The sequence below is a fragment of the Ochotona curzoniae genome, unplaced genomic scaffold (genome assembly GCF_017591425.1).
Source record: "Ochotona curzoniae isolate NIBS_2020 unplaced genomic scaffold, NIBS_Ocur_1.0 contig_291, whole genome shotgun sequence".
Lineage (NCBI taxonomy): Eukaryota > Metazoa > Chordata > Mammalia > Lagomorpha > Ochotonidae > Ochotona > Ochotona curzoniae.
This window is the reverse complement of record NW_024465649.1, coordinates 18,400,406-18,428,284: the sequence shown is the minus strand read 5'-3', so window position 1 is coordinate 18,428,284 and position 27,879 is coordinate 18,400,406. Positions and strand designations below refer to the sequence as shown.

General features: G+C 44.3%; 1 protein-coding gene across 2 annotated transcripts; it reads left to right on the top strand.

Annotated features, from left to right (window-relative positions):
* The first annotated feature begins 340 nt into the window (after positions 1-340).
* Positions 341-14,712, top strand: LOC121155380 (cytochrome P450 4A7-like). 2 transcript variants are annotated; one of them, XM_040978688.1, is made up of 12 exons: positions 341-535; positions 2,918-3,059; positions 4,032-4,076; positions 4,540-4,667; positions 7,852-7,979; positions 8,322-8,476; positions 8,867-8,973; positions 9,058-9,248; positions 9,348-9,481; positions 10,902-10,966; positions 11,083-11,159; positions 14,544-14,712. In XM_040978688.1, the coding sequence occupies exons 1-12, from the start codon at positions 341-343 to the stop codon at positions 14,710-14,712; spliced, it is 1,536 nt and encodes a 511-aa protein (XP_040834622.1). The 2 variants fall into 2 exon arrangements, with proteins under 2 accessions (XP_040834622.1, XP_040834623.1); XM_040978689.1 differs by lacking the exons at positions 8,322-8,476; positions 9,058-9,248; positions 14,544-14,712 and having other exon boundaries at positions 8,867-8,977; positions 9,294-9,481; positions 11,083-11,163.
* Positions 14,713-27,879: the final 13,167 nt, after the last annotated feature.

Below are 27,879 nucleotides of genomic sequence, written 5' to 3'. Positions count from 1 at the left end.
TTTGGGCCGTCCTCGACTGCTTTCCCGGGCCACAGGCAGGGAGCTGGAAGGGAAGCGGGGCTGCCGGGCTAGAACCGGCGCCCATATGGGATCCCGGGCGTACAAGGCGAGGACCTTAACCACTTGCGCCACCGCGCTGGGCCCATACTGTCTCTTGAGACAGCTTTTCTGGGTGGATTCTTCAGGGTTAATAAATTGGGGATTATGTGATTCAAGCTCTAGCCTCACCATTTACCCGCCCTTCAGCTGGGTGGAGCAACCTTCCCTGGACTCCTGTATGTGTACATAAGGGCAATCAGTGACAGAGAGGAACAGTCACAAGTCCAGCACTTGCTGAATCATGAGTGTCTCCGCGCTAAACCTTGCCAGGCTCCCGGGCAGCTTCTCTGGGCTCTTGCAGGTGGCCTTCTTGCTGGGCTTGCTTCTGCTGCTGTTCAAGGCAGCCCAGCACTACCTGCGCCGCCAATGGCTGCTCAAAGCTCTCCAGCAGTTCCCAAGCCCTCCATCCCACTGGCTCTTTGGGCACCTGCGAGAGGTAGGAAGGAGAAGGACAGGGGAGTGGGGGGGGGGGTGATCATGGCTCTTGGAATCAGTTCAGCTGATCCACAGGGCCCAGCTTGCTGTGTGACAATGCACAGCCTGCAAGGTACACGAAGCTCATCTCAGGGCTGGACTCATTTCAGTGACAGGGAGCTCACCCCCTCACAGGAACTCACCTGCCATGACTCAGCTGTCATGCATTCCTCCTCATGTGGATCTGCTCTTTGTTCTGAGGCCCTGCACTTTGGAGGCAATGATTGCTCTTCCTGAGTCTCTGCATCTCCAGGCTGAGCATCCCCTGCAGCTCCAGCTGTTCTCAAAACATCAGCTTCTAGAGGTGTCCTTGGCCACAGTCACTCAGAGCTATCCTCTCTATGTGGCCCTGGACTTGCTAGGGAAGCCGGACATCAATATGAAGGAATCTCAGCCAGGGAGTGTTTGTGTGTGGAGATGATAGGCAGGACTCACAGAAGGAGTCCAAGACACAGGGAAGAGCTCGCTCAGCTGGGGTGGATGGGCTTCATGTGGTGCTGGGGACCACCTGGCTTCACGTGCGCGAGTCTGAAGGACTCTGCAAGGAGATGATCTAGGGGTGGAACTCTGATGGTCCTGGGTGCACATGAGAGAAGTCTGTGTCCTCGGGCAAGCATGTCAATGTTTGAATTGTATATTAAATAGACCCCACTCCTCTAATATGTACCTTGGACTTTGTCCACCTTGAGGTCAAGCACATCGTTCTCTCCCTGAACCTCAGTGTTCACACAGAGTGTGATACAAGGAGCATTTGGACTAGGTGTGAGGAGTGCCAAGGTAAAGAAAAAGAGTCGCCTTAGTGCCTGGGGAGGCACAGTGTCACCGTACCTCCTCTGTATTGGCAGCACTGAGTCCTGGCAATGGGACATAAAGCGGGGCCTCTCTTTTCTCAGAGAAGGACAGTCAATGTTCAGCAGTGGAAACAAAGATGGAAACTCTTCAGACTGACTACAGACAAACAGCCAAAGCCAAATTCATTCAAGCAAATTGGACTATGGACTGGAGATTATTTATTGACTGAGAAATTGTGACATTTGGACAATGCAGTTGTCATTAGATAACAATATAACAATGCCCCTTTCTGAGCTAGGAATTGATGTTAAGAGGTACTAATATCTTAACACTGATAGACGTGAGATGACATATGCACTCATCAGTGCTGAATAAATTCTCTTCAATAACGTTACTCATAGTATTGAACCACCACTCCTCTTTTGTTGAGTAGTAACAACTATTTCTAGCACTTATAAGTATTTTATTTTCTTTAATACTGCTGTTATCAGCTTTATCAGGAATGGAAAATCACATGTAATTAGTTTGAACTACGGCAGTGCCAGGAGGCAGGATTTTCAGACAGCTGACTGGCTTGGGCACCAAGCAGTCAGGAATCAGGCATGACAACAGTGTTAAAACAGGGACCCACACCTGGGATAGGCCAGCATGGGTAGATCCTGGAGAAGGAGGCAAGAAACTGGGGTGTTACTCTCTAGGTCATGGCTGCACCAGATCAAAGCCAAGAACTGATTATAAGATGGATTTTTGCAGGGATTATAGAGCAGCCTCCTAAGTAGCGGGAACAGGACATTTCTCAGAGAGGACAGGCCTGTCCATGCTGCCCCTATTTCACTAACATGTTGGTTTAATAGTTACAGGGACTTTATTCCCTCAAAGTTCCTAGCTCCTGAGAAGGCAATCAGTACAGGGTGAGTACTTACTTGATAAGCAGCTGTTGGATGAATCATGAGTGTCCCCATCCATCCTCTACTCATCTTGGATTCACTCACATTCTCAAATCACTGCTGGGCTCAGACTTCTTCTCTCTCTTTTTTTTTTTTTTTCAAAGGCTGGTCCCTGAAAGTTCTTCTTAAGCCCAGCTCAGGGGGACACCTGAACATTTGATTGAACACCTAAGGCATTTGATTGAAACATGAGACACCCAAGGAGCCATGGGAACCCAGGGAAGCAGAGGCAAGGTCAACTAGACTGTGTTTAATAGAGATCACATGGGTGTATCACTAACAGTGGCTGCCTTATTCTTCAGTATAAATAGGGTACACTAGTAATCCCTCTCTGATCACAGGTCTGGCTAGACCATTGCATAACAGGTTCCATAAAAAGGTTTCAGACATTAGAGACCCAGTCCCTGAACAGCTGAGCTCCTACTGCGTATACATTTCTAAAGCACTTCTGAGTGAGGAGGAAACACAGATAGCACAGGAGGGAGACAGAATCAGACTTTGGGTCATGACCTTCAGGACCAGGCAAGAGATCTGATCAGAGTCTGAATCATTACAATCAAATCTAATAAGAAAGATACTACTGATTTCATTTCCTTGGGTTACAGTTTCCAGTGGATATGGAGCTGCCACAACTGCTCAAGCGAGTAGAGAAATTCCCAAGTGCCTGTCCTCGCTGGCTGTGGGGGAGTGAGCTCCTTTTCACCATCTATGACCCTGACTATATAAAGGTGATTCTAGGGAGATCAGGTGAGTTAAATCACATCCCATCTGCAGCAGCTTTTCCTTTGTGAGTACATTGTCCTTGGTTTGGAAAACTCCAAAGAAGGTGACAGTTCAAAATTAAAGCTGTATGTATACCCTCTACCAGCTACCAGCCCAGCCCAAAGCCAACAATGTTTACTGAGTATACTGAAAGTTCAAAGCAGCTATGTGATCCTGATTATTCATTCTTTTTTCTCTCTTCCTTCCTTTCCCTTCCTTTCTTTCTCCCTTCCTTTCTTCCTCTCTTTTCCTTCTTTCTTCCTTCCTTCCTTCCTTTTTCCTTCCTCTTCCTTCCATCCTTTCCTTCCCTTCCTCTTTTGCCTCTTTTCCGCTCTTACTTCTTTCCTTCCTTCCTTTCTTCTCTTCCTTTCCTTTCTTTCTCTCTTCCTTCTCTTTCTCTCTTACTCCCTTCCTTTCTTCCTTTTTTCTTACTTACTTCCTCCCTCCCTGCCTTTCTTCCCTCATTCCTTGTTTTCCTTTTTTCCTTTTCTTCCTTTATTCTTCTGTATTTCCCCCGCTCATTTTTATTCTTATATCTTCATTTATTAGATTTTGATAGCTTCTATCACTAGTTTTTGATGTGATTGGTTACATTAATTTCTCCAACTATCAGACAAAATTCATAGCCATATTAAGCTGGATTTGCCATTGTCCTGGGTCATTACATAACCAAGTACCTGTCTTCTTTGGCATGGTTACATAGCCAACATTTCTTGCCAACTCACCATCCTGATCCTGTGGTGTTCAGATTTTGATAATCTGTGCCTACCTTCTCAAGTCCAGTTGACTTTCAAGGCAACATAGGAGGGGGTGGGAGGCTGTGGGAGGTAACTTGGAAATAAACACAAATGAAGTCATCAAGAATGATGGTAGCCTGTGGTGTGGCCATAGCTTTCCTGGGAGCTGCCTTGCTTGGACACTGCTAGTTTCCTGTGTAAGTTCTTTCTTATCTTCCAGACCCAAAGGCTGCTCTTCCCTACAGTTTCCTGACTCCCTGGATTGGTATGTATGTCTAAACTAGAACTTCACTCACTGTCCAGGTAGATTTGCCAAGATTACCTCTTTGAATGTCAAAAATGCACACTCAACTCTCTTGACTCCAACTACACATCACGCTTCCTTTCTCTGCCTCTAACTAGACCCTCACCCCTTATTACTGATAGAGCTCCTGAGACTCGACTTCTGATACATCATTGTTCAGTTCCTCTCCAACATGCTCAGCCTGATATTGATATAACATCTACTTCATAACACCTTTTCAATCTGTATCTTACTGCTGTCATAATCATATCAGGTACATCAACCCGCTTGGGAAACCCACATTTCTGAAACTCACATTATGAAGCTCACCTTCTTATGGGCTACACCATGCATGTCTGGGCTTCTTTTGTCCAACCCAAGTTATTCCTTGATATCCTTCTAACCCTGACACCCTGATACAAATACATGCCCATCTCTGGCCCAGGGAATGGCTTGCTCCTGCTGGAAGAGCATGTGTGGTTCCAGCACCGGCGCATGCTGACCCCAGCCTTCCACTATGACATCCTGAAGCCCTATGTGGGGCTCATGGCAGACTCTGTCCAAGTGATGCTGGTAAGTCCTCCTCTTTCTCACCTCCATACACTCCCTAACCCCATGCATTCACACAAAGGCCACTCTCAAACACATCTGCAGTCACAGGTACTGACACATGGGATGCCACCCAGAAATGTTCATCCCACACTTTGAAGTATAGACACTCATTGTCAAGGCTCAGACACCCTAGAGCAGGACTCACACAGGCCCAGTGCTCTGTGGAAATATGTTTCTAGACACTGCTACTGGCACACGTACACTCATAATCAGACACATGCCTGGCAGACACACACAATCTTGCGTTAACACACGTGCATGTGTCCAAATGCATGGCTTTCCAGGACTTAGAAGGAAGCTTCCTTCCCTATTACTATGCAGCCGGTCCCTCTTACACACTTGTTTCCCCTCTGCAGTTTGTTACCTGAGGTCAACTAATACACATTGTCAAATGGCCATTCCCTTCACCTTAGCTCATCACATGGGCGTTGTATCAGTATGAATCATTACACGGAGAAAGGTTAGCACGGTGCAATGTGATAGCTTAAGAGAACACATTCACATGTTTTTATTATACTAAATGATAACTCATTGACTTATAGTACATTGACATAACTATTGCAATGTATTACTATTAACTGTTGTTAATGTCTTACTATGCCAATTTCATAAGTTAACTTTCTCTTAAATATGTACATATTGTATAAAACATGGTATTCCTGGGGGTTCAGTGTTACCTGAGTTTCTAAGCACTCAGTAGAGGTAGAGAGATATATCCCCTATGAATAGTGGCAGCTGTGAATAAAACCCTATCCCTCTTTGTTTTATATATATATATATAACAAAGGAGAGAGAGAGAAAGAGAGAGAGAGAGAGAGAGAGAAAGAGAGAGAGAGAGATTCCCCACTCACTGGTTTACTCCCCAGGTGGCAGCAATGTAAAGGCTGGGCCAGGCCAAAGTCAAAGAGTCCAGAATTCTGTCTGGGTCTCCTACACAGTGACAAGGACCCAAGTACTTGAGCCATCATGCATTACTTCCCCCAAGTTGGATCTTAAGTAGAACACCTGGGACTCAAACTGGCACTCTATATGGGATGACAGTATCCCAGGCAGTAGCATAACATCAGTCCTCAAACCCTGTTCTTCTGACATCATTGCCAAAGGAACCACTCCCAGAGCAGAATCCCAGCAGGATAAATGGGAGGAGTACCTCCAACAGGACTCCATTCTGGGGACTTTTTAGAAGCCATGAGCCAGGAGCTTCCTCCAGGTCTCCCACATGGGCGCAGGGTCCCAAACCTTTGGGCCTTCCTCTACTGCTTTTCCAGACCACAAGCAGGGAGCTGGATGGGAAGTGGAGCAGCTGGGACATGAACAATATGGGATCCTGGCACATGCAAAGTAAAAATTCAGCCACTGAGCTGTTGTGCCAGGATTTATCCTGAAGATTTTTTTTTTAATAATACAGTTCTATAGGCTCTGAGATTTCTCCTTGCCCATCCCTGAATCCCCCCTCCCACTGATCTCTCCTGTATTATTATAATTGTATAGTTCTTCATAAATAGTCATAAGCATCCCTACTTCCAAATCAAAGATGGACTGCCAGTGAAACTGTTAAATATATCTTGACAATAGGATGCTGGACTCTTTGCCATTGTTCACACCTACCTACAATGTCAGGATACACTTACATAGTGGAATGACAAGTTTATGGCTGTTCCTGGAGGCTTTCAAGCACATTTCTCTCATTACTTGACACCACCATGAAGCATGCCTCAGCCACCAAAGCCAGAGAGTAGGTCTTTAGCCTAGAAGTTCAGACACCAACTAAGATGACCACATGCTGTATTAGTGTGCTTGGGTTCAAGCCCAAGCTCTGCTTTTAACTCCAGTTTCTTGCAGACGGGCACACCCTGGGAGGCAGCAGGGTATGGCTCAATTACTTTGCTGCCAACTGCATGGGAGATCTGGATGGAGTTCTTGATTTCCAATTTTTGCGTGGCCCAAGCACAGCATTGTACACATTTGGAGAGTGAACCAATAGAAGGGAGCTATCTCTTTGTCTCTCTCTGCCTCTAAAATAACCAATAACCTTTTAAAAAAAAATGAGTAAGCCAGTGAGTATCCCAGTATCAGAATGGAACCACAATCTTCTCACCATCCAATGAAGATTCTGTTGGACCTAGTCCCTACTTCAAGTCTTCCGCATTAGTGGACTGGAGATAAAGTAAATTCCATCAGACACCAGCACAATCTGTACATGGCTGGCCTGTACAGTGATGGCTTCTGGGACAGCATATTAGTCAACCAGGCTCTGGCCTGGATTCAGGGCTTCTTCATGGATTTGAGTCATCCTTGTTGGGAAATTGTATCAGGTCTACATTCTCAGAGCCCTACCTGCTGCCATGCCACCCTCTGCCACCTGGAGAACAGTGTAAGAGATTTATTTAGCTGGTTAGTTGGCACTCGAAGTTAGAGAGAGGGAGAGAGAAATTTTTTCATATCTGGTTCATTCCCCAGATGACCAACGTGCCCAGGGTTGGGCCAGACCATAAACAGGATCCAGGAGCTTCATCCAGGTTTCTCACATGAGTTGAGGTGACACTTGGGTCATTTTCCACTGCTTCTTCCAGGCCATTAGCAGAAAGGTGGATTAGAGGTGGAGCAACTGTGGCACAAACTGATGCCCACATGGAATGCTGGCATCATAGATGGGGGCCTTACCCACCACATCACAACCTGGCCCTATGGATTTTAATTTCTTATACAATTGTGATCAACAAACACTTAACAAATGAGGAAGAATGGCAGTCCATATTTTTGTTCTTAGAAGTCATAACCTGTACATTTTGATCACCAAATGGGATCCTGCCTAACCCAGAGATCTAACTCTGCTCTTAGAACAGTGAGTCCCACTGCTCTTTGTTTTTCAAAACTTGATATTTTGTCATTGAGCAAACCGTTATTCTCATAACTTTTTTTCATGACAGTGAAGAAAAATTTAGCTTGCTATGAGGAAGCATGTTTAACTTAATCATATTTTCTTAAAAAATGGCATTACATTACAAACTCCAGCTTTGGAGGCTGAGTTTCGTAAAATGAGGAATTTTCACCAGAATATTTACAGAGAAAAGAGCCTTACCTTGTTAGTATAGGGCTCCTGGGGACATGAAGAAAGTCAAATGTCCATCCCTCCCCCAACAAGGACAAATGGGAGAAGCTCCCCAGCCAGGATTCCTCTCTGGACGTTTGTGAAGATATCTCGATGATGACCCTGGACACCATCCTGAAGAGTGCCTTTAGCCACGAGGGCAACGTCCAGCTGGACAGTGGGTCAGTGTCAGCCCTCTGGCTATGGGTTCCTTGGGCTTACCAACCGTTGTGAGCCACTGGGAGGCTGACGGATCAGCCTAAATGCTCACCTCCATAAAAGGCAAGGTGTCAACTTCAGGACAAGTGTTCATAGCAGTGCTATCCCTGCCTCAGTCACAGATCCCTGAACCCCAGGGTGGGGGAAAGCCTGTTTTCTGTGCCCTCGCACAGAGGCTGTTGGATGGAAGAGATGTGTACCTCAGTGCTGCCTGCCCCCACTGTGTGAGGAATCCCCCAGAAGAGTCTGAATGCACTTCCAGAGGAAAGGTCGCCCTCCACTCTTACTATTGTCTTTCCCATCAGGACTTCCAAATCCTACATCCAGGCTGTTAAGGAACTCGGCCAATTGGTGTCCTTCCGAATGAGAAATGTGTTTCATCACAACAATACCCTCTACCGACTGAGCCCTGCAGGCCGCTTGATGGACCGTACCTGCCAGCTTGCCCATGAGCATACAGGTTCTGTTCCCTTCTCTTGAGTTCCCTTCACCACCATGCAGAGCCCAAGGAAACTACTTAGGTCTTTCAAGCAGAGTCACCCTCCTTGCCCCTTATAGCAGCTGGGACATACTCATGCTTGGTACTTCCTTGGTGCAGAAGTCTGGAGCTGTGATCTCTGAATCATCACACTGGGAATAGTAGAATGAGGCCACATCCCTGCAACATTCAGCTGAGGTTCCTGGGCTGTGCTACTGCAAGGAGGCCCACCTGCTTCAGAGGAAGCTGGATCCCACCATGATGCATACATCCACTCCCATACTCCTCACTGACATCAACTTGGGGGCAGATGGGGCTCCTGGGGGTGACAGGAGCTCTCAGCTCCATCTGACAACCTCTGCTCTGGGATAGATCGAGTGATCAAGCTGAGGAAGGCTCATCTGCAGCAAGAAGGAGAGCTGGAGAAGATCAGGAACAAGAGGCACTTGGATTTCCTGGACATCCTGCTCTTTGCCAAGGTCAGTGTGTGCAGCACAGCCCAAATCTGGTCTAGAGGCATGGGAGCAGGGACTGAGCCTGCCGTCTCACTGTGATCTCCCAAGATGGAGAACGGCAGCAGCCTGTCTGATGAGGACCTGCGTGCCGAGGTGGACACATTCATGTTTGAGGGCCATGACACCACAGCCAGTGGCATCTCCTGGATCTTCTATGCTCTGGCCACACACCCAGAGCATCAGCAGAGGTGCCGCGAGGAGATCCAGAGCATCCTGGGGGATGGAGCCTCTATCAGTTGGTGAGTGAAGGCCCAAGAGGTGGGAGGACCCTGCCTGTGTGAGAGGGGGAACCCTGGTGTGCCCAGCCCTGCCCCTCCCCTGCATCAACATTATTTCAGGGACCACCTGGACAAGATGCCCTATACCACTATGTGCATCAAGGAGGCACTGAGGATCTATCCACCAGTGCCAGTCTTGAGCAGAGAACTCAGCAAGCCAGTCACCTTCCCTGATGGATGCTCCTTACCCAAAGGTATACAATCCTTACTCTAACTCACCTGTGTGCCGTGCGAGGCCACGTGGAGGATCCAACATCCCCATTTTTTCCTGCTCCTCTGAATCTGATCTCCCTTTGTTCATCAATAGGTGAATGTGCCTTTGTGGCTGGAATGAGATATATAAATGCCCAATACATGGCTGGGCTGCACTAGAAGTTCAGTAAATATTAGTTCCAGTCTCTATACATGAAAACATTTGCAATTAAAGAGCTGTCTATTTAACTTCTTATTAAAAGATCATACCTGTGTCCTCACTGGCACTTGAAAAAAATAGAGAATTAGTTATTAGAGAGACAGAATGATGGAGAGAGAGAGAGAAACACAGAGAGAGAGAGAGAGAGTGTGTGTGTGTGTGTGTACTTCTATCCACTGGTCACTCCCCAAATGCCTACCACAAGAGGAATAGGGTCCGAAGGAAGGAACTCCATCCAAGTGGATAGCAGGATTCCAAGTTCTTGGGCAATCTACTGCTTTCCCAGGCACATCAGCAGGATGTAGGTTTGGATATGGAGCAACTGGGACAGGAACTGCTACTTCAAGGACTGATACATGACTCAGGCACCCCAGTGGCAATGTCACTTTTGAAAATAATGTTCACATTTGATGTAATATATGGAAAACTGCATGGAAATAAACACAAAGCAATGTGCATGTGGGCCACACTATGATGACTAACTTTTTAGCATGTTTTCCATGTGGGCATTCACACTGACAACTTCTGAATACACCCTAATCTCCTGTACTCTAAGATGTACAGAACTGGGAAGAGAATCTGATGCAGCAGAGGTAGATAAGCATCTTTTCTGGTATGTTCAAAGCAAGGGAGGAAGGTTGGGGAACCCCACATATGGATCAGATGTGATCCAGCTTCTGAGGAACTCTCAGGGTGATGAGAGAGAGCAGCTGGGGACCAGATCTCAGATCCCTGCAGCCCCTGCTTCAGGAGCCAACATTTCCTGACCCACCACTGATGGATGTCCTGTGCAATGAGAGTCAAGCCACTCAGCCGTTCTGAGCTCCAATTGCTTCCTTAGAAAATGACAGTGGAAAAGGGCAAACTTTGGAGGACTGCTATTAGGAATGAGTGAGCTAATGCACACCCCTTGAAGCTCTTGGGAACAAATGCATGATCGTGAGCTCTTACCTGGGCAACAAACAATGAGCATTCTTGCTTCTCATCCCTGGCTTCATGGTTTTTCTGACTCTCACCTGAGCTCTGGTGCTTTGCAAAGCTCACCCTAGCACTCTTGCAATAGGAGCATTTAGTTCAACCTGAAGACTTGTGGTACCCGTGCCTTTCCTGTTTTGCACATGTGTACCACTGACTGAGGGACTGGAGCCTCCTATTCATGGATAAAAACAGCTTTTTCTCTCTGTCTCCTGCCTTTCCTAAAGGTATCGTGGTTGCACTCTCCATTTATGGCCTTCACCACAACCCGAAGGTGTGGCCAAACCCAGAGGTACAGGGGCACAGAGAGGGTGGCATGGGGTGACCTCTTGGGTTTTATACCCCCTCTGGGCTTCCTTTCTACTCACTTGACCTCCTCTTGCCCTGGCCCTGGTCCTGTCTCTGCAGGTGTTTGACCCCTCCCGATTTGCACCAGGTTCTGCTCGCCACAGCCATGCTTTCCTGCCCTTCTCAGGAGGATCAAGGTGAGTGCACTGTGTGTGCTGGGGGAAGGCAGGGGGTGATGGGGAGTCCTTGGGATCTGGAGAAAAAGACACTATTACTTAGTATATAGTACATACCATCTGAATGATTCCTGGCATGTAAACATAAAACCCAGGACTTAAAAAAAAAAACAAACACTGGGCTACCTGTTAGGCCAGACAATTATACTCTAAAAAATAAATGGCTGATGTGGAAAGTAAAAAGGTTGGCAGTAATCCTTCAATGGAATACAAATTGTCATACATGATGTAAGGAAAAATGAAGACCAAAATGTCTCTGAGTTCATATTTCTGTGAGTTATTTAAAGCTAAGTTAATGTTTCCCTGATAGGCTTTAAGGGGACAGTTCATCATAATCAGCTTTCCAGCTGTAGGTTTATCACAGGTCTGAGAACCTCCTCCCTCACACAGTCTGAAATAGGTATTGCTACTATTGGAGAACAGGAAAGCATGGACTGGGCACTCTTTTTTAAAGGTTGATTTATTTTTATCAGAAGGGCAAATTTTTATGGGGAGAAGGAGAGACAGAGAAAGATCTTCCATCTGCTGGTTCACTCCTCAAGTGGCCACAATGACCGGAGCTAAGCTAATCCAAAGCAAGAAGCTGGGAGCTTATTCTGGGTCTCCTATTCAGGTCCAGAGTCCTAAGGCTTTGGACCTTCCTTCACTGCTTTCCCAGGCCATAAGGGAACTAGATAGGCACGTTCTAAGCAGCATTAATGTTTATTTTCTTCGTATTCATGTAAGTTATTGTTAAAAGTAGACCATAGAGGCCGCCTTTGGAATGTCAGCCAACGTATTGCTGGGTTCCATGGAGCATCCCCTCATGTGACAAGGCGGAAGGGTCAGCTTAGGAACCTGGCAGGATTGGCCTCATGGTCACTCTCACCTAAAGGGTTCCCATTTTCTTGCTTATTAAATGATGAACCTTTGAGTAGTTTATTCAGCCCAGAGCACACATCAGACCTGATGTAAGTGTGACACTGTCAGAGGTTCAAACCATGTGGTCAAAATACAAGTAATGTTTCATCTGTTCTGAGCATTTTAAACAAAGCTACAGGGCAGTTCTACCCAGAGTTATGGTGATCTCTCAGGTGTTGAAAAAGAGGCAGATAAGGTTAACTCCTTTAGGGCTCAGGTTTTCCAAGCAGTAAAGACCCAGTAAAGGCAACAGCAACAACAACAAAATACAAACAGCTATCCCTAAAACATAAATTTTCATTATCAAAGTCAGCTATAAAGACAGAGCATCCTGGCTGGATAGTATTAGCATATGACATCAGCATATGATCCCATTACTTAAAACAGTCCGTGAGCACAGAGACCATAAGCTCATGCTATCTGGGCTTCTGTGAAGAACTAACTTTAAAATAATTTTCCTTTAACTTTATCCAACCTAATCTCAAACATACTCAACTTTCAAAAGGTTACAACATATTAAGTCCTTCAGTTCCTCTTTCTATCATTAAGAATTATCTTTTTTAACCTTTGTCACCAAGAATACATTACCTTGCTTCTAATTTCCTTCACAACTTTCTTTCCAACCTATTGGTTCCTTCAATTCACATTGTAAAACAATTCTCAAAAGGCTGTTTTATTCTTTGAGGTCCCAGACCTATGATGGGAAAATCAGTGGCAATGGCAGAGATCTATAAGCTTATCATGGCATATGTTGACTCAATCTAGAACAGAAAGAGTCTCAAATAGATGGACAGAGAAACTTTCATAATTCAGCAAGCAAGAGAAAAGAGAACCCTTTAGGTCAGAATGATCACAAGACCAATCCTGCTAGTCTAGAAGAAAGGACCTGGATTGGAAAACACAACCCTATAGGGTGATTGGTTGGCGGTAAAGAAAAAACAAAAGGCAGTGTAAGAGAAGTCATCTGAAGACTAGTTCTTCCAGAGCTTTTTCACATAATGGCAAAGAAGAAAGGGGAGTGAGGCATGTATCTTCCTTTAGGAGGACCACGAAAACCAGGTGCCGGGTTTTATCTGCCGCACAGATATGAAATTTCCCCATCTTCCTGACATTTGAAATGAAGGAGAGAGAGTTACGAACAGATCCTGCACAGGTTAGAAAAAAACAGGAAGGGCCAAGAGAGTTGGAGTAGAGTAAGCTGGACTGTCTCTTGTTACATACTCTTCCTGCACGAATGCAGCAGATACTTCGGCTGAAAGAGACAGAGCAGGGGAAGATCAAGATGGCTAAGTTAGAAGAAAGCAGGCACATCTCTGCCCCCATAAAATATTGGCAGAGGCTTTGACTGTACTAAAAAAGGGAGTAAGGCTATAAGAAAACTAGATAGGGTGTATTCATCAGAGCAAGGTTATTCAGGATTTATTGCTACTCCCATTTTCTCCTGGTTGGCTCCGCCAAGGATGTTACTAAAAATAGCTGGTCAGAGATTCCTATCTTCACATAAGGAAGAATCCAGATGTGAGATGGAGAGTAGCAGTAAGCATACTAGCAACTGTAACAGAAAGAATACATCTGACAAACTGGACCAACATCTCAGGGAAGAACTGAGCGCCTATAGTGAGTTTAATGTCTTGTTTCTGAGTCTATTTAAGTCACATGCAAACTGTTTACAATGTCAAGTTGGTTCTCACTCATGGGGAAAAGGAGAAAAGATACTGCCCTTTCCTCCAATACCTCAGAGATAAAAGCAGAAATATGTTGCACCAAACCGCATACCCATCCCACCCTCAACATAGGCATCATGCCTTGCTTCATACTTGAAGGGAAGTTTCTGAAATGATTGCTGTTCCTGAGTCTGCTCTGGGCTCTGGATAAGTGTTTCTGTCAGTAATTAGAAACTGGGGACACTGGCGCAGTGAGAGCATGATGGAGGCTGAAACACTGAATAGGAGCAAATGGGTGACAGTAGGCACAGCTCCAAACCATTTCACCTCTGAGAACTTCCCCACTGACACTCCCACACTCCCCTAGTGAACCCTTACCAACATGGCCTATTTGCCCCCTGAAGGCTCTGACCAGTGAGTGACCTCTATGTTAAGGAACTAGACATTGTGGAGAGGGGGTATGACCCAATAATTATTAATGCATTAAACAATTCCTGTGATAAGACTTTGTTTCTTACAGCACTGGCTCTCCTAGGAGACTTTGTGTCTTCAAGAGTAGAGACAGGACAGTCTCAGAAGAGCTGTAGTGTTTGTCAAGGTCAGAAGACCATGACTGAGGCTTGGAGCCAGTGTGTGACTATTTGGAAATGGATGATGGCTAAGCCACACAAACAAGGACTCTGACTGGCCAACTCTGGGCTAGAGCTCAAGGACAATTGCCTATCCAGCTCAGAGGGGGATCTGAGGCCACTTCTCATTTCATTTTCCCTTCCCGGTCCAGGAACTGCATCGGAAAACAATTCGCCATGAATGAGCTGAAGGTGGCCGTGGCCTTGACCCTGCTGCGTTTTGAGCTGCTGGCAGATCCCACCAAAGTCCCTATCCCCATCCCAAGACTTGTCCTGAAGTCCAAGAATGGGATTCATCTACGTCTCAGGAGGCTCCACTAACCCTGATGGGGACAAGATTGGTTCTGAGAGTCTCTGCCAGGCATCCTGTCTTCCTGTCAGCTTCCGTGTCTCTTGTCCTCTGCTCACATCTTGCTTTCCAACTGACCACCTGCCCCTCTTCCAGCTGCCTGCCAATTGGCCTTCTGTCCTCCAGTCTACCTCTCCTTCTCTTACCTTCCTCTAAGATGTTGAACTGCTTATCTGCCTCCTAGCTGTCAACATTGCTGTCTGTCCACATTATCACTGATTGTTGCCAGCTCTCCAGCCTGCCTGCCCTTCTACACTTTGTGCTAATGGCTGTGCTTCTGTGAGCCTCCTGTTGCAGACATAACAAAATACCACAATCTTAGTGGCCTAAAACAACATAATAAAGTCACATTGCTGAATCATTGATTATGGTCTCTCTTCCCCTTAATTTTCTGTAATTTAAATAGTGTGGTGCAATTAAAATGAAGTATTATTGTTATGTATTACTCTACATGTAAAGTGGATAGGAAAAAGAATTAAAATGTGATATTGCATTTTCTTGAAAAAATTTCAGTCCTTGTCCAGTCACTATTCATGTGATCAAAGCTACTATTTTCTTCTACAACTCATCCCACGTCTCAACACCCTTAGCAAATGCCTCAGCTAATTGTAGCTTTTTTACAGGTGGGATGAGCCAAACATGTCTGAAAAGCATAAAACAGGTGTGGGTGCATAGCCATACAACCACAGCTTGCTGAAGAGAAGGGGGAAATAAAGGGTAAACGTGTCGCTTTTGCCCTGCCTAAGCTGGAAGATTTCACAAGCAGGTTTGACAAATGCATTTAACTTTGAACTGCTGCCACCCCTGTTATTAATCCTTGTGATCATGGATCATGTATATCAGAATATGATATGCAGTCATCATCTTCCTATTGAAAATTCCCCACTTTGCTCCATCTTTGAATAAGCTCATAGTATACTGTGGCATATGTATTCTTTTTCAGCACTCAAGTAAATGCCATTTTTCCTTTTTTGTCATTATTTAGATTGGCATCTCTCATACCTATAATTCAGACCTGAAACTTTGGAAGAATCGAGGCCTCCTGGAATCTAATGGACCCTGACAATTAACGCTTTGTACTCTCTGACCCCATGGCTCATTTTTCTGCCCCAAGTCGTCTCACAAGTCAAGCATGTATTTTTTTTCTTTTTTTTTTTCAAAAAGCATACTTTGTAGTTTATTAGATAGAAGTATGGAATGATTTTTTTTAGTTTTAATAATATATTTTCTTTAAACTAATGTTGCCCAAATATGTCAACATGTTGCCGTTGGCTTTTTTTTTTATTAATACTGATAGACTTTAATTTTCCTGTACCAAATCTTCAAAATCTGGTGTGTATTGTGTGTACATCTAAGTTCACACTAACAAGATCTCAAGAGCTCAGAAAACCTAAGTAGCTAATGCCCACCATAACACAGCTGTGGTCAGCACAGCTCTGGAGGATTTTGTCTCTTCTCAGTACTATGCATGTATCTGCTTCTCTCTAAAAATATTTTTATTTTGTTTTATGGTACAATGTAATAGGCTCTGGGATTTTCTGTCTTCCTCCCCAGAGTCCTACCCCACCACACTGATTTCCCCTGTAGTTTTACAATGGGTGTCCTTCCTGAACAGTCATAAGTCCATCACGCTGTTATTGAAGTGTTTCCCGACACTGTATGCATGGACAATGTCAGAGAGTCCAAAATCCTACTGTCAGAATATTTTCAACTCTTTCACTGAGAGTCCATATTTCATCTGGATGTATGTCTCTATGCATCCAAATGCTAAGGGAGACTTCATCATTAACTTCATTAGCCATGCAACAAAAATGCCAATGCATCACTAGAGTGATAAAACAGAAAATCAAAACCTTTTTATAGGAATAGATGCAGTGTGTGGTCCGTGTGGCACTGAAGAAATTACAATAAAAGCTGGAACACTATTAATCATAAGATATAGTAAAAACAATGTTGAAAGGGACATTTACAATCTCAGGTGTTACAAGCAATCAGTCTCTTACAGATACTCAATTAATAAATCACAATAACTTATTAAAGATACAAATAACTAGGAAGTATGAAGAGGTAAAATTCATAGCAAAAGCACTTAGATTTGGCACCACAAAACTGCAAATTGGAATAAGACAGAGCCATTCCTTAAGAAGATGAGCAAACCAATCCCTAGCCATATTAGCAGTGAGCATCACCAGGGGCTACTTTCTCTAGTTACCTTCAGAGGTTTCATTGGGAGTCTACCTTCATTCCTCAATAGAGATGCATTCCGCTGATTTTCCTTGATTCCTCATAGTCTGGTTTCTATTGCATCTTTCATTTGTGCGGTTACACATATGTGTTTTTGCTCATTTTGTTATTGTTGTATATATTTTTATGGAAGTTATCTTATATTAGAATAAACATATGAGAACTGACCTTTCAGGATTAGCTCGTCTCCCTTAGCATAATGGTCTCCAGCTGAGCCCATTTGGCTGCAAATGATTGTATTTAATTCTTTTGTAATAGCTGAGTAGTATTCCACAAAGTAGATGAACAAGTTGTTTTTTTTTTTTATCCAGTCCTGGGTCAATTGGCATCTATGTTCTTTCCACGTTTTTGCAATTGTTAATTGAAGCACCCCTTTTTCTAAGAGGCTCCCTGCTGACTTCATTGGGGATATGGCTTTAGGAAGGCCACCTTAATAAGACATCTTGCATCCCTTTGGGAGATTATAAGATTTTTATCTTTCCTGGCAGTCCCATTCTGGTATAAGAACATTGTATATTTAGTACTTGGACTTCTGTACTAGTTAAACTCTTTGAGGAATATGTGCCTCTTCTGGTACACTTTCTTTTGGCTTTTCACGCCCGGTTTAATATTGTGCTTGCTCTGCGCTCTGCATGGCTTATCTGAAACATTTGTGAACACAAGCTTGGTTTCATTTGGGTTTGATTAGATGGGTCCACAATTTGTTTCAACTTTTTTCCCTCACTAGTTGTTTCTGAAAATCTTCTAAAAGTAACTTAAACACTGTAACTTGTAGGCACTGGACAGGCAAAGAAATGCCACCAGGGAGCTTGCCACAATCTGTGAGGGACCCTAATCTCAAAAGACAGCCTCCTGTATGAAGGTTATCTGTACATGGGCAGGAAATGCTGTTACTGGGTTGCCTGTTAGGCACCAGACGATTTCTGTGCAGTTAGAAAAACTTGGACCTATGTTGAACAATGTAGGGGGAAAAGAAAGAAGAAGAGAGAGAGAGGGAATCCTATTCCCACTACATTATTAAAAATAAAATACGCTGGGGAGAGAACAAGATGACAGTATCAGGTGAGGACAGGTTTAAGCAGACAGAGAACCATTAGCCAAGGTGAAGCACAAAGGTCAGATTCCAGGAAATAGGAGAGGACAGGCCAGTGGCAGAGGGACACTTGGAGACTCACATACACCGGAAGCAGGAGAAACAATGAAGTGGTTGCAGTAACAAGATACTGCAGCGGTGGCCAGTGAGTGGCAATTGGAGCTCCACCACTGGCTGGGTGGGAAGAGTTCACTGGGAAGTCAGGAGGTGAATCAGAACTACCTATTCTGCTGATTTGTTTGATTCAACCACAAGCAGAGACAGAGTGATAAACCCCAAGTGGGAGGTACGGAAATAGGATGGATTTCACAGTCCAGATGCCCACCAGTGACACATCTGATGCCATTTTTTGTACTGAGGAAAAGGCTGTGGGACTGGAGGGGAAAGAGCGAGCTGCACATATGCTAAGCAGGAGTAAACTCACTTTCTGTTCAGGACATTGCACTGATGCCACTGACATGGCATCCTATGGATTGAACCCAAAATAGGTCTGGGTGGTCCTCAGACTTAATGACCAGCAGGTTCTGGCAAAACCAGCACTGTCAAAACCTTTTGCTTTAGGACAGCTGGTGTATCCACAATCGTTGGCTTTGCTTGAACCAGGAGTGGGATAAAGGCTGTGCAGGCAATGGCATGGCCACAGCATGGGATCATGGGGGGCAGAGGAGAGAGTTAATGGGAGAAAGGTGCAGAAGGAAAAGCTAGACTTAAAGGTGTATCCCAATGAAAGGATAAATGAAAACTTTTCTGATATGAAGAAAGAATTGGGAAACAACATGCAGGAGGGGCACAGAACTGCCAATAGGGTTAACCAAAAGCAATGTTCACCACAACACATGATAGTCAAACTCTCTTCAGTTGAACATAAGGAAAAAATCCTTTAAGATGCACATCAAAAAAAAAATCAGTTAACATATAGAGGAGCCCCAATAAGACTCATATTGGGGATTTCTCTATATATTAAATGGAATATGTCACTCCATTTTCTCAGAGAAAATTCATGCCAGAAAAGAACAGACATATTCCAGATTTTAATGGTGAAAAACTGACAACCTGGAATAACTTACCCAGCAAAGCTTTCCTACGTCTTTGAAAACAAAATAAAATTCTTCCACAGTAAAGGAAAGCTCAAAGCATCTGCTTCTTCTAGACCTGTCCAACAAGTGATACTTCAGGATGTTCTCCCCACACAGAACAGGAATAGCACCTACCAAAACCAAAGGCAAACATGGAGAACATCTCAGTAAAACGACGAAAGAAGACTAACTCAAACAACAAATACTTAAAGAGAGAAATAGACTCCAATACAATGATAAGGGGGACATTAATACCCATTAACATCAACGACAGATTGAAGAGACAGAAACTCAGCAAGTATACAGCAGAGCTCACCCAGAGACCAGAGCAAATGGACTTAGTTGATGTCCACTGAACCTTTCATCCAACAGAGAATACACCTTTTTCCCATCAGTACATGGAACTTTCTCCAGCACTGATCATTTTTGGCCACGAAACAAGCCTCAGCGAATTAAAAAATAAAATACAATTACATCATGCATTATCACACATGCATGCATGCATGCATCTCAGATCATCATGAAGTGAAACTGGAGACCAATAGGTCAAAATACCCCAGAAGACATGCAAACACCTGGACACTGAATAATATGCTGCCAAATGATCAATATGTTAGAGAAGAAATCTTGTTCCTGGATCAGCAGGGTCAACATTGTCAAAATTTATATATTATCCAAAGTAATGCACAGATTCAACATGATCCCAATCAAAATCCCAACAACATTGTTCTCAGAAATTGAAAAGATGATACAAAAGTTCATCTGGATACACAACAGACCATGAATATCCAAAGCTATCCTTAAGAATAAGAATCACGCTGGAGCAATCGCAATTCCAAACCTTAAGACCTGTTCACTGTATCTTGACAATAGGATGATGGACTCTCTGCCATTGTCCATGCCCGCAATGATGGACATATGACTGTGTATGAAGAACTATATTTTAGTAATGATATGGAGGAACTAGGTGGGGGACGGAATTGGGGAGGGGATAAAGAAAATGCCAGGAGCCTATGGAACTGTATCATAAAATGATAATGATAATAATGTAAAAAAATTTAAAAAGACATACTACAAGGCAGTGGTCATCAAAACAGTCTGGTACTGGTGACACGGAAAAGAAGATGAATAGAACAGACTGGAAACTTCAGAAGGGAGTCCACACAGATACAGCCAACTAATCTTTGACAAGAAAACTGAAAATAATCTAGGACAAAGCCAGGCCTCTTCAACAAATGCTATTGGGATAATTGGATAGCAGTCTGCAGAAATAAGAATCAAAACATTCCCATAACACTTTGTATAAAAAAAGTCAGCTCTAAATGGATCAAGGACCTAAAACTGCACCAAGAAATCATCAAACTATTGAGGGAAAACACAGAAAGCACTCTTTAAGATATAGGAATTGGGAAAGACTTCTTAGAAAAGCAACTCAAAGCATATGTAGTTAAAGTCAAAATGAACAAATGGGACTACATCAAACTAAAAAGTTTCTGTACAGTAAAGGAGATGATCAACAAAGCGAAAAAGCAACCAACAGAATGAGAAAGAAAATTGGCACACTACACAACTGATAGAGGACTAATACCCAGGATTTCAGTGCTTCAAAGCTCAACAACAGCAAACAATCCTGTGAAGAAATGGACAAAGGAAATAAATGACATTTTTCAAAAGAACAAATTCAAATGGTTGATAGACATATGAAAAGATTTTCAGGCTCCCTAGCCATCAGGAAAATACAAATTAAAACTACATGGAGGTGCCACCTCACACCAGTGAAGTTGGCCTACATTCAGAACTCTACCAACAACACCTTGCTGGTGTGGATGTGGGAAGAAAGGTGCCCTCCTTCATTGTTGGTAGGAGTGTAGGCTAATACAACCACTATGGAAGAGTATGGAGAGTGTTAAGAGAATTTAAAATGGATCTGGCATATGACCTAGCCATCCCACTGCTGGGAATATATCCAAAGGAAATGAAATCTGCATACGAAAAGGGGATCTGTAATCCTATCTTTACAGTGACACAATCTACAATAGCAAAGATTTGGCGAAAAAAAAGGGGAATGGATAAAGAAATTGACACATTTACTCCATGAAATACTACTCTGCCATTCAAAAAATGAAATTTTACACTTTCCAACCAAATGGTCTCAACTACAGACCATTATGCTCATTGAAACAAGTCAATCCCCAAAAGACAAATATTCTATGTTCTCACCTTCATGCAAAATTCAAGCCCTTTCAATACTGTTTTTGCTACATCTCAGGGGTTTTGATATTCGAAAAAGTTTTTTTTTCTTATTAATTTCTTCAGTGACAGGTCACACAATAGCACTATTTACTTCAGGAAGGTTTTTGAGTTTCTTTTTCATTTCTTCAGTGACACATTGGTCATTCAGTCGCAAGTTATTTAGCTTCATGTTGTAAATTTTCTATTTTTTTTCCTGTTTTTGATTTTGCTTTATGGCTTTTCATTTAAGGGATGTATAGCAACTGTAATTTTGACTATCACATTCAGATGTGAACATACAATACAGCATGCATCTCTACTCCAAATCAAAGATGGATTCCCAATGAAACTATTAAATATATTTTGACAATATGATGCTGGACTCTCTGTTTTTGTCCATACCTACAATGTCAGGATACACTTAAGTATCATATTGATGGAATTATGACTGTTTATGAGGTATTATTCTATTACATTAATATAAGGGCTATCAGTAGGGGGAGGAGACTTGTGGGGAAGCGAAAGGGAATCCTGGAACCTATGGAATGCAATCATAAAATAATAAAATTTAAAAATTTTAAATAAAATAAAATACACTGACCAAACACTTAAATTTTCCTGATATCGCTTGTATGATTTTCTCTGCACTTGAGAGGTTGGTGGGAAACAAAATGGGAAATCCATATTCTAGAACCTGCAAAGAAAGTTCCTTCTTGGTGACTAAAGCTTACTATATTATGGCCCATTCTCATAAACGTTCCACTTTTCAATAATGTGAAAATATTAAACTATACAGTTAACATGCGCAGAATGTTTAGCTCCATTTTTTTTTGTTCCTCTACCCATTTTGAATCTGTAGCCTCCAGCATACATGTGGTGCAGGTTGGAGGCAAACCAGGCAGGGCAGGTTCAAATCACTCACTGTCAAATCCAATCACCAGAATGGAGCGTGAGTCTGGCTGGGTTCAGTATACATGAGGGCTTGGTTGCATGTCTGCTGGGCTGGTCTTAGCCACATCCCCCATAGGCCTGAGCTGGAATTAGGGGTGGGCTGGGCCAGACCAGCCTACAGTATCCACTGGCAAAAATTAAGATGAGGCAGGCCATGCCAGACTGGGCCGCAGCACCCAAACAACACACACAAGAACCGGGGGTGCCAGGACCATTGGGGTAGGGGAAGCTGGTAGAGCATGAGTTGGTATGGGGCAGACAAGACCCAGCAGAACTACAACACCTGTTGGTCTCATTTGAGCTGGACCAGAGAAAAGCCAGACTGGGATGACTGTTCCTGCTGGTGCTAAAATAAGTCAGAGAGGGTATAGTTTGGTTGGGCTTGGCCATAGCATCAGCTAGCAGATGCTAGCATGGGGGAGCTCATTCTGTCAAGCCAAACTGCAGAACCACCTAGAGAGTGCATGATTCAGGAGTGGGAGTGGGCCAGTAGGGAAACAGTGGGCACCTTCCTCCTGGGTTGCCATTCAGTCTGGTGAGCATGAGTACCAGGGCTGAGGCAGCAGTGACTAGAGAGTGGCACTTGCCCTCGGCAGGTGTGTGGGCTAGATAGTGGGGTTGATTGAGTTGAACTAGGCTCCAATGCCCATTGACATATATGAGAGCTAAATGGCATGTGAGAAAGATTTGACTAGTATGCTGTATGTACTGGCAAGGGTAGGAACCAGGACAGAGTGCAGGCCTGGCGAGGGTTATTGGAAGTCATCTCAACTCAGCTGCAGCTCCCTCTAGTTTGCATGAGGGTTGAGTGTGAAGTGGACAGAATCAGGCTGGACTACAACACCCATTGGCTTGTGCAGAAGACATAGCAGGAGGCAGAACTGACCCAGCGATTGCTACCACAAGCATTTGCATAGGCTCATAAGGGCAATGGACTATGCCAGACACTGTACTGGCAAGCACACACAAGAATCAGGTCTGGGATGACTTCAGAAAAAATTTCTTTGGTGATGCCCCCCAATCAAACTGCCAGACCCAGAACCCCAACCATGAAGAGAGGTGCAGGTTCCATAGTCTGACCATGGAGTGCATGTGTCAAAGCTGAGCCTCCTCAGTAGCTCACATGGAGCAGTGGACAGCATATCCAAGTGCACATGGAGGATATGTCAGGACATTGGAACTTGCATAGGACACCTGCTACAACAGAGGACAGTACAAATTGATCATCTACCTCAGCCAAGTGTTGGCAGTGAAAATCTGAGCAAGTGGAGATGCTAAGATGAACTATGTCAGCCACTGGAATCTGGAGAGATTTCATCATGCTTGGAATGGTGAGATTGGAAGCAATTCAGAACAGTTGAGCTATCAAAAGCACTTGAGCAGTGCCCTCAGAGCATAAATATGCCCCTTGGGGTCCTTGGCATGGTTGGGAGAGGGAGTGTGGCTTCTCCCTTTGTCTCTCCCCTTTCCCCAGATACAGGAAGGAATAAAGAGAATGTGGAAACAATGGTCTTACCCATTTTCCTATAGCCCTTGACACTTTGAGCTCTAATCAACTATGTGAAGATCATCAAAACGTTTTTCAAAAAAATGTGTAGGCTACATTGATTTGTGTATTTTACATGCTGAGGCAGAGACAGAGAATCACATACTCCTATTGTTGGGAGTCAGAGGGAAAAACCTAGCATAAACCGCAGAGAAGGGGGAAAAAGTCTCCCAGGTTAGAGAGGTTTAATGAACTCAGGTCTTTCCTTAGCTGGAATAGAAAGTCTTGTCTGACCAGATGTAACCAGAAGCATTACTTTCTCAAAAAAATTATTTATTTACTTTTATTGGGAAGGCAGATATATATAGAGGAGGAGAGACAGAGAGGAAGGTCTTCTGTCCAATGGCTCACTCCCCAAGTGAGCACAACGGCCGATGCTATGCCGATCCGAAGCCAGGATCCAGAAACCTCTTCCGGGTCTCCCACGTGGGTGCAGGGTCCCAAAGCTTTGGGCCATCGTTGACTGCTTTCCCAGGCCACAAGCAGGGAGCTGGATGGGAAGTAGAGCCACTGGGATTAGAACTGGGGCTCATGCAGGATCCCAGCATGTTCAAGGTAATGACTTTAAACACTAGGCTATTGTTCAGGGCCCCAGCATTACCTTTTATCCTGGGTATCAGTTAACTAAGCAGAGACAAAATGAGCTTCTATCTCCTGCTAGATATATATATATTATTTTTTTCTTGGCAGCAAATAAAATTACCTCTTATTTCAACTTTTCCACAGTTTTTAAAATTTGTCCTTACATCCATCTCTTTGGGCTACCATAGCAAATCACCATAGGTTGAGAAACCTACTATACATTTACTTTCTCACAGTTCAAATGCCAAGAAGTCCCAGATCAAGCTGCCCTTAAGGCTGGCTGCTTCTGACTTCCCTTCCTAGCTTGACAATGAGTGGACCTTCACTATGTGCTCATATAACCTTTGTTTTTTTACTCCATAAATGGCCAAAACTAATGGAGTTTGGCCAGTCTGGAGCTGGGATTGACTTCCTTCAGGTCTCCCACTTCTGTGCCGGTGCTCAAGCACTTAGACCATCCTTTCCAGCTTCCCCAAGTACACTACCTGCTAGATACTTCTAACAAGGCCTGCAAGGGTTCAGCCAAGAGACTTTGGCTAAAAGCAAGACAGAACAGGGAAAGGCCAAGGTGAATTCACAAAGCCAGTTCTTTGGTTCTCATACAGATTGGGCTTGTGCAGAAGCTGAGTCAGTCCAGTCAAACTATGCAAAAAAGGCCCACTTAGATGAGCTCTCTCCATTCTCTAGCTTATAAGAAGGTCATGCAGTGGTGTAGAAAAAAGTCAAACAGCTTTCATTAAGCTCTGGTGATCAGAGGAATTCTAATATGTAAAGTGGCACCCTACGTGGGTGTCTCTGTTTAGTTCCCTCTATTTAGAACTAAACAGAGCTGGGAATCTGCCTGGTATTTTCAGAACAGCACATGCAGGGAGTACTGCAATGAAGGTAGACAGATGTGTCCCTCAGTTCTTATCCCTCCTGAGTTTGAGACAACTCTCAAGACTCCTACAGCCAGCACGTGGCATCCAGACATGCACTGAAGCCAACAGGAACTGGAGGAAGGTGACTGTGAGATTAGCATGTGTCACCTAGGTTTGTTCAGTCTTCCATCCTTTGGCGATATATTTGTCAGAACAGCATGCTTGGGGAGTGATCAGTTCCTATTGCCCTTGGCATGCTAGAACTGGGCTTCTGTCTACTCAACTATATCACCTCTTCATCTCTGAAAGTTTTTCTAAGCTTGATCAAAAACAAGCCTGATTTCAACATTGAGCTTCATTTCAACAAGTCTTCCCAGCAAGAATCATAGCAAAGGTGTTTTTACTCAGAGCTTGTAGAGAGGATATTGGTCTTGGCTGTTGCTCAGATAAGTGACTATACCGCTGAAGGGATTAATGAACATAGTTGGAGAATAAACTCTCCCCAGGAAGCTTCATTTGAGATATAGGCTACACAGAAAGGACCTGACAAAGTAAATCCAAAGGAGAAATCTATGAAGGAAAGGGGACACTAAGGGTCCTGCTGGAGGAACTACCTCCATAAGTGCTGGTCACCTGATCATCTTATCTGCTGAGGACATAAATGAACAGGCTGCCTGCCTGCCTGCGGAAGTGTTAAGCCCTGTCACAGGCCTAAAGAGATACTTAGCAAATATTGGCTAGTAAAAACCCAGAATCTGAATCTGCAGGAACTGAGGAGATTTTCGTGTAGTGAGAGAAGACTTAGGAATGTCTAGCAGAGAAAGAGATGGGGGATTTGTCAATGTCTTGGGCAAACTGGAGATTCATTGAGGTATGCAGGTCTTGTGGCCTCACTGTGAACTGTGCACTGTGAACATCTGCAGAAGGAAGAACAAAGTGTAGATTTCAGCCCAATACCCTGACTGGGTGTAGGAGTCTGAGATCCAGTCAAGGAGCCTTCTGAAAAATGTCAGAGAGTAGCCCTGACCTGAATTCCTGAAGTGTTCCAGAACTTTCCCCAAGTCTCATGTGAAGTGATTATTCCACAAAAGGAGACAGTTCAGACAGAACCAATATTCCTGGAGTGGAGTTAGCTCAGCTCCTGAGGATTGAGTTAACCTATTCAGCAAGCCTGACTCCTGAATCTTTTTTTTTTTAAAGATTTATTTTATTATTTTTTTATTGGAAAGGCAGATATATAGAGAGGAGAGACAGAGAGGAATTTCTTCCGTCCAATGATTCACTCCCCAAGTGAGCACAATGGCAGATCAGAAGCCAGGAGCCCCTTCCGGGTCTCCCACACGGGTGCAGGGTCCCAAAGCCCTGAGTCATCCTCGACTACCTTCCCGGGCCACAGGCAGGGAGCTGGAAGGGAAGCGGGGCTGCCGGGATAGAACCGGCGCCCATATGGGATCCCTGGCATGCAAGGCGAGGACCTTAACCACTTGCGCCACCACGCCGGGCCCCTGACTCCTGAATCTTAAGACTGGCAGCCATGGTAACATTTGAATGGCTGAAAGGAATCTGGTGTTTTCTGAGAGTACAAGAGTCTCTGAAAAACAAGCTAGAGAGGGCAGTTTGCTTGCTCACCATCCAAGGAAATGGTAGGATGCTGGCTGGAGTTGAGCTTAAGTTGCATTGACCTTGATCCAAGTCATGTTGGTGTTATCCAATTCACATTGATGTTATCCGAGTCCTGGCACTAAAATTGTTGCATGGGATTGGCACAAAAGATGACAACCTCCTGATTTTTCATTTTTTGCTCAAAGAATGATTTTCTAATGAACAACTTTAGCATGTAGCGTTAAGAGAAGGAAAGAGAGATCACCTGCCATAGTAGCAGGAGGGCATTCCGAGGAAGGAAAGGAAAGGACCTGAGGACACGGAGGAAGTGGTACCTTTTATGCACTATCTCAAGGAGGGGGACACAGAATAGAGAGGGAAAAAAAAAAAACCGGAAACTCCCTTTCCTTGGACAACAATGTCTAGCACTTTGATCAGGACAGAATGGACATCATAAATGTGTGACTAATGCTAAAATCATAGGACCCAGTTCAGCCGGAGGGCTGCAGTGAAAGGAGCCCTTTGCAGTGTGGTGGCTCCAGGGGGTGCCTGAGCCAGGCCGAACAAACCCCAATGCTTGGGATCAGGCCATGGTCACTGCTGCCACACAGTGATTGAGCCCTAGGCATTCCCAGACCTGAGAGATTTCTTGCCTTAGGATAAGTAAAGAGAGATGTTCAGGTCATGGTCATTACTGCCACACGATGAGCGAGTCCTAGGCTTTGGGCAGCCAATGCCTCTATGGGGCGCCAGGCTCTGCCTGCTGGCCACCTGGCAGTGAGCTCTAGGTTTTTTATGGTATATAATTGCTGCCTGTGGACATCCATGGATAAGGTCAATGTGAGTGTAGGTGAGGGATGAATCCTGTGTGACTTCCAGCGACAGGGTCAAAAAACTTGCTGGCAAGCATGGGGACAGAGACTTGGTGGTTTGGAGGGCCGAGTGTGAGGAGG

Excerpts from the sequence above, each read along its gene's own strand:
- LOC121155380 (XM_040978688.1), top strand. The coding sequence starts at position 341 with ATGAGTGTCTCCGCGCTAAACCTTGCCAGGCTCCCGGGCAGCTTCTCT. Across the intron at positions 4,077-4,539 it reads TTTCCTGACTCCCTGGATTG|GGAATGGCTTGCTCCTGCTG; the intron begins GTATGTATGTCT and ends TCTCTGGCCCAG. Across the intron at positions 8,477-8,866 it reads GCTTGCCCATGAGCATACAG|ATCGAGTGATCAAGCTGAGG; the intron begins GTTCTGTTCCCT and ends GCTCTGGGATAG.